At 39.3% G+C, this 11,517-nt stretch overlaps 1 protein-coding gene across 4 annotated transcripts in view; it reads left to right on the top strand.

The window, feature by feature from the left end:
- The first annotated feature begins 4,576 nt into the window (after window positions 1–4,576).
- LOC101166941 (kalirin) overlaps window positions 4,577–11,517 on the top strand; it is a 67,505-nt gene continuing 60,564 nt past the window's right edge. For all 4 annotated transcript variants that reach the window (XM_011482977.4, XM_078943314.1, XM_078943293.1 and 1 more), the window contains exon 1: window positions 4,577–5,123. In XM_011482977.4, coding sequence (XP_011481279.2) covers window positions 5,069–5,123 — 55 coding nt within the window. In that variant the 5' untranslated portion in view covers window positions 4,577–5,068. The remainder of the gene's footprint in view (window positions 5,124–11,517) is intronic.

Genomic DNA, 11,517 nt, shown 5'->3' with positions numbered 1-11,517 from the left:
AAGTTGGGAGTTGTTTTTTTAATTCTGCAGCATTGGAAAACGGATGCTCCCCTGTTTCTAAGGCAACGTGACGTCATTAATCCGCGACAGCGGTAAGCTTCTTCTTTTTTTAAACGAACTTTATTGAATATAACAATCCAATGCACAACTGTGCAAGACAACAGGAAAAGAACAAACCAGGGGGTTGTTATTACATTTTTTTTTTTTTTTTTTTTTTTTTTTTTTATTTATAGAACACAATACAAAACAATACCAGAACATTTACATAAAATTACAAAATATGGCGAATACAAAAGAGAATACTATAATTGGAAAGGAAGCAAAAAGAAGAAAAAATTCTTATCAGTATGCAAACATAAACCTATGTATATTCATAATCATAGAGAAATCAGGGAAAAGTATAACATAAGAGAACAACAATTTCAGAGTTGGATAGTGTTGCAAAAAGCAGGGGGATACAAAATATAAATAAACTGTCTTAGACATCCGGAATATCACTCAGGGTGTCATAAATTGTTATGGCTTTAGGTGAGTCGATTAACTTTATGGATTTTAAGTATAAATTGACCTCATTATTAAAGAAGCTAAAGCTGGGGTGGCATTTCTGTAACCTATTTTTGTGTATAAAAAACTTGGCTAAACATAACACAGTATTGATACATACATTATTTACATTGTTGTGTATTGACAGGCCAAAGATTATGACTTCTTTGGAAAAGAAGTCCATGATGAATGGAAATTTATGTCTTAACCATTTGTAAACATCCAACCAAAACACTTGTACAACATCACACAGGAAAAATATGTGGTCGATGTCTTCAACAGCAGTTTGGCAGAAGGAACAGCTGTTGTCATCAATGTTGAAACGTAATCTAAGTAGTTCTTTGGAAGGATAGATATCATTCATAATCTTGAAGTGTGTTTCTTTAACTTTTGGGGGAATAGGAAGTTTCATGAAATCGGTTCTTAATTTAGTAACAACATTTTGTTCAAATTTCTGCAGTATATTATTTTTGTTTTGTCGACCAGGAAAAAACCTTTCAATGAACCAATTTCTGATAAATGAGTTATTACATTTTCTGTCCATAAGAGGGCATCCTTCAATTGACAATGTGGCTAACTGTGGTTTTATCTTTAAATGTGTCATTGTGTTCCTTGTTAGAAATACAAATTGTCGAGGAAGAGAATTGCGTACTTTCAAAAATTCTGAAATAGGAGGATTAAAGTTATGTTTTAAACAAAATTGCTCATAATCTAATAAATTTCCCTCCGTATCCATCAGATCAGACACCGACCAGACTCCTCTGTCAAACCATTCAGCACAAAACAAAGATTTGTTTCTGTGGAGGATGTATCTGTTGTTCCAAATGATATTTGAGTGTGGCGAGAAATTATGCACATATAAGATTTTCCAGTACAGTAGAATTTGTTTGTGGAACTCTGATAATGCTATAGGGAGCTTATTAATGTCAAAATCACTAATAAGCACCAACTTTAACCCGCCTAATTTGTTAAATAAATAATTTGGGATACAAAACCAGAAGGATTGGTTGTGTTTGATCCACGATTTCAACCAGTTTATTTTCAGGGTTCCGTTAAGACAGTCAAAATCAATAACTTTGAGACCCCCATCCTTAAATTCTTTGACCATATAGTTTTTTTTCATGTAATGAGGCTTGTTTCTCCAAATAAAATTAAACGTCATTTGGTTGATGGATTTTATCATTTTGTTTGGGATGGCATTAGAGTAAGAGGGATAAATACATCTAGACAAACCCTCCATCTTTGTCAGATAGATCCGACCCAGCAGCGATATATCTCTTTGGAGCCACATATTCAACCTCGTCCGACATTCATCAAGTTTTTCACCCACATTCCTTGATTGGCTTATTTTTTGGTCTTTGTTGATATAGATGCCCAAGTATTTAATTTCTGATTTAATGGGGATATGATTGATTTCTTTTAAGGGTGTGTCATGAATAGCCAACAGTTCACATTTCTTTAAGTTTAAGTTTAACCCTGATGCTTTGGAAAAGTGTTTGACTTTTTCAATAGCTGCTTTAATTTGATGCTCATCTTTTAAGAACAGTGTTGTGTCGTCTGCTAACTGGCTAATAATGATTGTTGTTATTACATTTTACACAAAGACATTGAAACTGACGCACAGATCGAATGTTTTGGCTTTCTTATTGTCAGAGTTTCTTATTGTGTTCATGTATTGTTTGAACTCATTGATAAAGATGGAAAAATGAGGGGTAGGATTTTTAACTTTGGATTTATGAATGTTGCATTTGCATAAAAAAAATAAGAGTTTAATAAAGTATAATTGTTTTTTTTTTTTATGAGAGGGACAATGGGGTGGTGCAGTGGGATCTTTTGTACATTATAGTTACAATGAAGAAGAAAGTTCATGCCTCCTAATTTGGAGAAAATGTAATTTGGATTCTTAGAAAAATTCTTAGAAAAATTCTTAGAAAAATTTCACAGCCAATTTATGTTAAAGGTTTTATTTAATGTACAAAAATTAAAAAACGTTAAGACCACCCTTATCATAAGTGTTCATTAATACTTTTTTTTTTTTTACATAATGGTTTTTGTTCCTCCAAATATAATTAAATAGCATTTGGTCAATGGCTTTCAGAACTTTTTTGTCAACATTGAGGAAAAGGGCTGCGTGCGTTAGGCAGGAAATTCCCTCAGCTTTAGTTAGCAAAACTCTGCCTCTCAATGACAAATCTCTCTGGAGCCATTGGTTCAGCTTTGTCTGTGTTTTATTGATAATTGGATCAAAGTTCAATTAGAATCTGGCTTTTTTTACCTTTAGAAAGTGTAATTCCTAGGTAGGTGATGGACTCCGTCACTGGAATATTGCAGATAGAGAGGACGTCGCAGTGTTCAAGAGCAAATAATTCAGGTTTTTTTATATTTAAGCAGAGTCCAGATGCAGCAGAAAAATTATTGATTAGATCAATAGCTAACGGTACCTAAGAACCGGCAGCTGCAAGCTATGTAGACCTAAACAAAAGAGCAACAGTTTAGGGACAAACATTCCCACGCCCATTTCTTTCCTTTATTTTATTTCATCTGTCAATTAAAAGTCATATTTCATTTACTGGAAAATATAGCTTCACTGTTACCAGGAAAAAATATATGTATGTAAAAAGAATTATATATTTACATACAGTACAGACCAAAAGTTTGGACACACCTTCTCATTCAAAGAGTTTTCTTTATTTTCATGACTATGAAAATTGTAGCTTCACGCTAACTGTGTCTTAAACACTTTACGCCTTAAATAATGCAAAAGCTGTTTTGTAAACTAGTCATGAAAAGATTTAAACGTTTTAACAATTAAAAATAATTATGGGATGATTACACCCTCAACACTTTTCTATGTTTATTAGCTATATTATGTCTGATTTTTGTTTTTGTTTACTAGGTAAAAAGCAAGTATTGTCTGTATTCCATCCATCCATTTTCTTAACTTTCTGCATCTATTTTGGGGTCACTGGAGCCTACTGTTTGGTGAAGGTGGGGTAAACCATGGACAGGTTACCAGTATGTTGCAGGGTCAAAATCACACTTAAGGACAATTTCGAATCACCAATTAACCTATGAAGCTTTGAACTGTGGGAGGAAGCCGGAGTGGATGGAGAAAACCCACACATGCACAAGGAGAATTTGCAAACTCCACACAGGCAGGGCCCAGCTGGGACTTGAACCAGAGCCTTTTTGCTGTGAGGCAAGAGTGCTAACCACTACTCCAATAAATTCATCTTCCAAATAATATCAATTAGCCTACTCAATATTTTATGAGAGCAAAAAATCTTTTTTTTATAAATCGAACTAAAGTTTTGATTTTCTTGTGTTGCTGTTGTTTGCATTCTTAACCTCTAGATGGCGCTACAACTTCGTGGACCTCATAGAAGTCACCTTTTACTCAGCTGTAGAATATGTCGGTGTCATTTTTTTAGTATTAAATTTAGCTTTAATTATCCTATTTGATTCTCATAAAACAATTACAAAAAAGAAAGGAAAAAAGAATACAACACAAACTTGTTTGTGACAATGAAAGAGGAAGATAAACGAATAAAACGTATTATTTTTGCCTCTTTTTCTTAATTATTAAAACATTTTTGTATTTCTTTCCCGCCTGTTTCAACACAAGAACCAAGTTTTTAGGTATAGATCAATTCATAGCCTGATATCATGTACTGAAACACATATTTCTTTAATTTTAGCTCTTAAAGTTGAAAAAAAAAATCCAAATTTCACTTCACTTCACTTACAGTTAGAGGCAATTTGTTGTTTCTGTTTGAAGCAAAAATGTATATCATTAACAAGTCAAGCCTTATTTTATGGTAGAAATGACACAACTTACTTTTCCCTTTTAGTTTGAAAAAAAAAAAAGAATTAAAAATGTTATGATGTAATTAAATTGGTAATGTTATACTAGTCAGCTGTAGTCAGCTGATCGGGAGTCCCATCCTAGTAGTAACGGTACTAGTAACGTTATAGTAACGGGGAAGTGGGTGTCCTAGTGTGTGTTGCGCGTGCGCGTAAGCCGTCAGTGCAGCAGCTGCTGCAGCCCTCGTGCTCAGCCCCTCTCTGTCTCCGGTGCGCCTGCGTGCTGGTTCACACCGAGCGGCGGACCGTGCGCTGGCCGGACCGGCGGCAGAGGGGAAAAAAAGGGGGGGGGGAGAGTGCACACTGGATTCTCGGAGGGTCCCGCACGGCAACGGAAGCTGGCAGCAAGTGACATTTAGACGCGATGTCGCGCGGGATACGGGGACCTAAGAGCAGCAGCGAACGGCGGAGGAAGGCGCGCGGACGGCCGGGGATGCAGCACTGACGGCCTGATTGGTACCCAGGAGGAGCGAGCGTGCTGGACCGACCGGATCGGATGTGAAGCCGCAGAGGTTTTTGATTCGGTAGGCAGGAGGAGGAGACGGAGCGAGGAGCAACTGACGGCACAAAACGGAGGAGAGAGCGCGAGGAGGAGAAGGAGGAGGGAGGCGGCGGAGCTGCACGAGGAGGAGGAGGAGGAGGAAGAGGAGGAGGAGAAAGGATGAATCCGGCAGATGGAGGAGGAGAAGCGGGCCCGGACGGCCAGGCGACGGCAGGTAGGGTGTGAGCGCGTGCGCGCATGTGTGTGTTGGAAGGTGCTGTCGCCATGATGCCTCAACATCCGCCCATTGACTGCAGGAGTGTGCGTGTGTCCTGTACTACCAATGTGTAGTTCAAGTGTGTGCACGTGCATCATCCCTTGTCCAGTGGGCACTGCTGCGCGTGCACGAGTCTTAATGTATATTGGGGGTGGTGGGTTCCACCGAGGAGGATTGTGGGAAGGCCTGCTGGCTCATTAAGGCATGTGTGTGATGTAACTGCTGTAACTTCCACTTCACGGCTGGAGGAGATTGGACTGCAGAACCTGCAGGGACAGGTGGAGAGACCCCTGGGGAGGCTACCCTACACCCTCAGGGACCATCAAATGCAGCCTCTTGGGACCAGAGCATTGAAAACATCTGCCGCTTTAGCCTATGGAGCTGATGCTCCTGAGATAATTCAACGCTGGCTGCACAGATGAGAGGAATAATCTCAAATCCGTTGACATTCTTCTTAAACAAAATTTACAGAGACACCACTGTGTATAATTTACTTAAGATAATTGCAAAAAAGTGATTTAAAAGACAAAAACTTAAAGTGCTGCTTTATTGTAAGCAATCTTCTTTTTTGATAGAAATGTCTTTAAATGATTGATGTTTCTCTAATAAACACATATTTACTATCTAAATAGTTAATATTGTAAATAAACTCCTGCACATAATAAAAATAATCAATCTCTGATTTAGAATAGTTTTATAAACAATGACTGTAGATGAGAACTGGACTGAGTAACCCCGCCCTCCAAACAGGAAGTACCTCCCGGCTCCAAGAAGCCAAAATCCTATAGGCTTCTATTGAGAAATAAACAGATATTACTCAGTCATTCTATTTTATCACAAAAAAATAGTGACTGAATTGACTTTATTTTGTTGGAGCCATTTTCTATAGATAACATCACACTCACTCAGTCCAGTTCTCTTATACAGTCAATGGATATAAGTAATGGTTATCCATGGCTGTAAGGTAAATGTTGACTGGGCGGCCGTGGTGCAGACGTAAAGCGGTTGACCTCTGATCGGATGATCGCAGCTTTGGTTCCCGGCTTGCCCACCCATGTGTCAACACACTGAACCCCACAATGCCCCTGGTGGTTATAGGTTGGCGCCATCAGTGTGTGAATGTTTGTGTGAATGGGACTGTGACTGTAAAGCGTTTTGGGTATTCAAGGAAGGTAGTAAAGCGCTATACAAGTATGCCCCATTTCTAAGGAGAAAGCGTGAAAGCACCAGGTTCCAGTTTGCTTTGCTTTCTAGGTATAAATTAGGTTTCATTTCCTTCTTTTATTTGCTGATTGCTTCCTTGATGAACAAATTTCCCAAGTAGAGCTTCAACACTTCAGAGAAATGGTAAAAATGTATTCATGAATCTCTTCGCAGTCCCCCTTCTTTATTTGATGAGGCAATTTAATTAGGTAACAGTCTAAATATATGTGCATAATTTCAACAGACATAAAATCTGTATAGATCTTCCAGCTCATGATGCTTCAACAATATTTAATAGGTTGTTAAAGGTTTTTATCAGTTGCACATTTCATGAACTTTGTGCGGTTTGATGAAGCAAGCCTTATTACATTGGATACAATCAAGATGGCTCACCTTTAAATGCTTTTTTTTTACGCTATATCAATGAATCTATGCCAGATTAATCCAAAACTAACTTGGGTGTTGAGCAGATGTTTTGACTCCAAGAGCAGTTTAGCCTTTTTTTTTAACCCAGCCTCAGGGTGGAGAACTAAATGAGTTGAAAATCTGTTTAAATGTCAGTGCGTCCACCTTGATTTTAGATAGATATTAGTCCTTCTGTGGGTTAAAAATCAGAGCCAGAGCATAGACATGTTGCGGCCACAACTAAAGAGAAAACCAAAAACCCTCTTGCACCAGGTTGCCAGTTGCTAAACCCAATGGCCATCAAATTCCGACAGGGGTTAAAAATGGTTTTTTTTCTTCCGAAAAGGTCACCAAGAAAAAGAGCAGTTTTGGGTCTCCAAAGGTAAGCTGTTACAATGAGTGACCCAGACAGCTTTCTCTGTAAGGGAACAGCACTTTAAGAGCTACAAACTGAATAAATAATGAATGCCAGAAATGTAACCATGGGCAGGGGTGACTGCAAACATTATGCATGGCTGGAAGAGGTAAAACAAACCTAGGGACAGCTTGTCTTCCAGCCAGACACAGGGGCCATGTAGATGTTTGTATTCACCTGTTCAAATAGGTTGTTTAAAGGTCTAGTCACTACCACCCTTTTGGCTAAATAGGGGCAGTCTGCAGGCAAAATATGGGCAAAACTGTACAAGTGAACTCAGATAGCCCACATAAAATAGCAAGTTCGTAGCCTGTTTTGTATATATCGTAGAACAAAAAAGTTTACGCACGTCATGCTGCATGCTTTAGGTCCTGGTGAACATTTATACAGCATGCAAGGGTAAGGAAAGCTAAAGTAGGCGGTGTGTCGTACATGTTTCCTTTTCTCAACTCCCCAAACCCTTCAGACTGCGCAAGGAGCCTGTTAAGGCTGTTCCTGTGACAAGTGTGTGCTCCTTGAATGCAGCCAGATTGTTATGCTATATACACACCAGGACTGTGATGAACGCGCTAAACGGGCATTCTTGAACATGCTTTTAGCAGATGGTGTTCACACTGGACTGTCGGTAACCGATACTGGCGCACTTGCTCAAGTCCCATAAAGCTTGCTCCAGGTTTTTTCAGTCACAACCCTATTCCAATATATGAAATACTTACTTGGTGTCATTATTCTGGCTGAGTACAAGCCGCAATTATTAGTTCATCCTTTGTGATACATTTTTAAACGATTGGCACTTCTATGTTTTAAAAAGGACGCAACCCTTCCGTGACAACCAAATCCAAGTTCCTGATTGGTCAAAGTTCAAGTGGTTTAACTTTTGACGCCAGAAAATGGACTTAAAAACTAGCATAGTGATGCGTGAACAGGAGAGTTTTGAACACGGAAGCCTTAAACGTGCATAAATGCACATTTGCATAGACTTCATTGGAGGTGGTCATTTCAACGCACGTTTTCGAGCACATTGTGAACGTAGCATTACAAATGGGGAATCAGGGAACTAGGGAATCAGAGTGTATTAGTTTTGTGGATGTCCTATGACCATCGTACGGACTCTTACATATCAAGTGCACAGCCTTTTCATATGCAAATTGCGGCAGTCAGTAAGTGGCCAGTACTCGCACCATACTAACAACTAGATTGTGGAGTAAAAGGGCACCGAACCACAGCATCACCTTTACGTCAAAAATGGGCAAAACTGGCATTAGCCTTATGAATACTTCGCGAAAGACTTACCACCTGCATGACAATCATATGTTTCATCATCCCGACATCCCTTAAGGTGGCTGTAAGAGTCTCAAGGGAACTGCATAACACACCTGCACTCCCCTTAAGATGTGGCCGCTCCTCCTTACGACCCTCTACAGGCCTGGGCAACCCAAAAACCCACAGCGCCTGTACGTGTCAACTCCTATACGTGTGCACACGACTAAGAATTAAGCTCTGCTGTCAGCTCTGACTGGGACACTTGGGCAACAGCCCACCGTCGTCATAGGTCTTTAAGTCATTTGAACTTAACTATAACTTTCTACCACAATAGGTTTGTGATTCAAGGATCAGCTAAGCTGGTTTGTTTCTATCACGCAGTTTGGACACTTGGTATCTTCAGGCACATACCAGGAGGCACCACTAACCAAGACATGCCGCAAAGGTTATGTCTGTCCGGTGATAATGCAGAGTTGGAAGTGGTGGGAAAGGGATGTGTGGGCCTCTGTAGGTTGTTGCCCCTGTAACCTGTGCATGACCAAATAAAAGTTAGTGAATGTGCTGATAAAATGAATGGATGGAGTTGGCTGGAAATCTTTGACAGAAAAGGTTTTGTTTTGAAACAGCAGGGAGGCTTTTCTTTCAAAAGATCAGAGCGACCTCAATTATGTTTAACAAAGTATATGTGAAACTACTGAAAGGTCTTTTTTTTAAGCATCCTGCACACAAAGGTGAAGTATCTAAGGGATGTCTACTGAGAAACAGCTGAACTGACTAAAAAAAACAAAACTCATCAGTTATATTGGAAAGCAGCTTTAGACCTTTAAATCCAAAGCAACCACATGCAATCGTCTCGAAGCAGCTTTTATTATAAAGGAGATAAAATGTCTTTATTGTAGAAGATGAAGGACTTTCATTTAGAAGCCTCTGCGCGGCATTGATTGTTCAGTCAGTGAACATAATTTGTTAAACAGCTTTGCTTAAAACAAGCTTAAGCACGTCTCAGTTTCTATTTGGCTTGTTGTAGTGTGTGATATGTGATCTCCACAGTTTGGACATGGTGGGTATGATCCAGTGTGTCTATTTGCTTTTTGTCCTGAAGGCACTTTGTGTTGAAGATGTAGGAATTGTGAGGCAAATAAAGATCCAGTAATCGATTTAACTGTTACAAATTAAAAAAATAAACACGTTTCCAATCTGTTAGTTTAAATATTTGGTTGTAACTAAATATAAAGTGCAGTAAGGATGTGATTAAGGTCACTTGGAAAAAGTCTTGACTCTCTGCTGTTTCTTTTTTTTGGTGCCTTGCTGATGCAGAATGAGTCCGAATGCGATGTCTTCATATCCTACAGGCTGACATTTTAGAGAGGACATTGTGCGGAAATGTATTCATTAGTTTTTGTTGCATAATCAGTTTGATGAATCCTGACAGTCTGACAGCAAGTTTCTCCAAAGGCTTTTCATCTGCTCCGCTTGGCGGCTATTTTAGGCTTCACACTGACTCACAAGAGGAGTTTTGTTGGGCTAGGTGAATGGAAATCCTTTCTCCTTCCTCTCTGATTGATGGCGTATTGAGCATCAGTCAGACTTCTGTCGGTGTTGGGCAGTGCGAACACGCCGGTTGGAGTCACGTTCGCACGCCCAACAAATCACAAACACCCACTACTAACCCATTAACGTCTGCAGCTTTCGAGCTACTGCCCTGTCCCGCTATGTAAGACACAAGGTCTTCCTACTCCAATATGTTTGAGGGATCCATGCAAGCAACATGCATTTCTAGTTTGATAAATGCATACAGCAGAAAGCGGTGTTGTGAAATTTAGCACACTTACTGGACATCTGTCACCAGATGGTAATAAATCATTCTTGTAATAATGGGGACTTCAGTTCATCAAACCTCCAGGTATTTCAATAAAAATGCCAGAATTCTGGACATCTAGACCTTGAGTCTACAAGCAGACATCTGCATTATTGATTCATGAATCGATTCTTGTCTGAAAAAGAAAAGAGACAGTTTTTGGTAGGAATTTTATAGAGATCAAAGGAATGTCAACACATGGCGAGTTCTGTTTAAGCAGTGTGAATCCCTAGAAGAGCTCTGTTCCCTTACAGCTGAAACACAAGTGTTTGATGGAATTATGAACTCTAAAGATCATCGGACTTTCAGATTGGAGGCTGATTAAATTTCTGTCCATTAGCTAATTTCCAGTGGGGCCTAGAGGCTTTACACATTTTCACCAACAGAAAATCTAAATCTGACTTTCTGACTTCTGTTTTGATACAGTGAATTGATTTATTTAAGTGTTTTGCTACAGACTTTTTTTTTTTACCGAATAAAGAAAATACGCTGCTTAATTTGGTATCACACAAACATCATATTCTGGATTCATCATGAATAAGGTGAAAAATCATAACCCCTGCTTTTCCTCATATTAGGCTGAATCCAAATTGCTTCCCTACCCCTATGGCTTCTCCTTGTCCCAACATTTATCCCTCCAAGTGCAGAGATATGCAATAAATATTTTCTTCTTATTCGTAAGTTACTGGTGATGATGTCATCAATAGTCGTGTACTTTAGCGCCTGGCTTAACAACATTGATTTTATAACTTTAAAAAGTCATGCTAAAACAAAAACTACTTATATTTAAGTTAAACTTCTGTGCTTCAGAGCACATCCACGTGAAGAATTGCGTTTCTCCTCCAACAAGCGTGACGTGGATTAGCCTACCAACAGATGGATAGTCAGCCCTAAATTGGTCCTCCTTAAAAAAAAAAACACTTTCGGACACCACCACGGCTTCAAATGCCCCTACAATTGGAGCAATAGGGAACAGCCAGAAGGGTGGGGAAGCAATTTGGATTCGGCCATGGTTATAACTTGACTTAGGCAACCGTTGACAAGGAACTTAGTCCAGTCAAGCACCAAAATATGTTTTTTACATAGCACTGTCTTCCACATTGACTGTATAAGATAACTGGACTCAGTGTGATGTCGACCTCTGACATCACACTGATGTCAGAGCCTCTCTCCTCAAATGTCCATTATACTAATTGGAATATATAGGC

Source organism: Oryzias latipes, chromosome 2 (genome assembly GCF_053564925.1).
Source record: "Oryzias latipes strain Hd-rR chromosome 2, Olatipes_Hd-rR_3.1".
NCBI classification, from domain to species: Eukaryota; Metazoa; Chordata; class Actinopteri; order Beloniformes; family Adrianichthyidae; genus Oryzias; species Oryzias latipes.
Note: the sequence above shows the minus strand (reverse complement) of the source record. Positions and strands in the feature narration are given on the sequence as shown.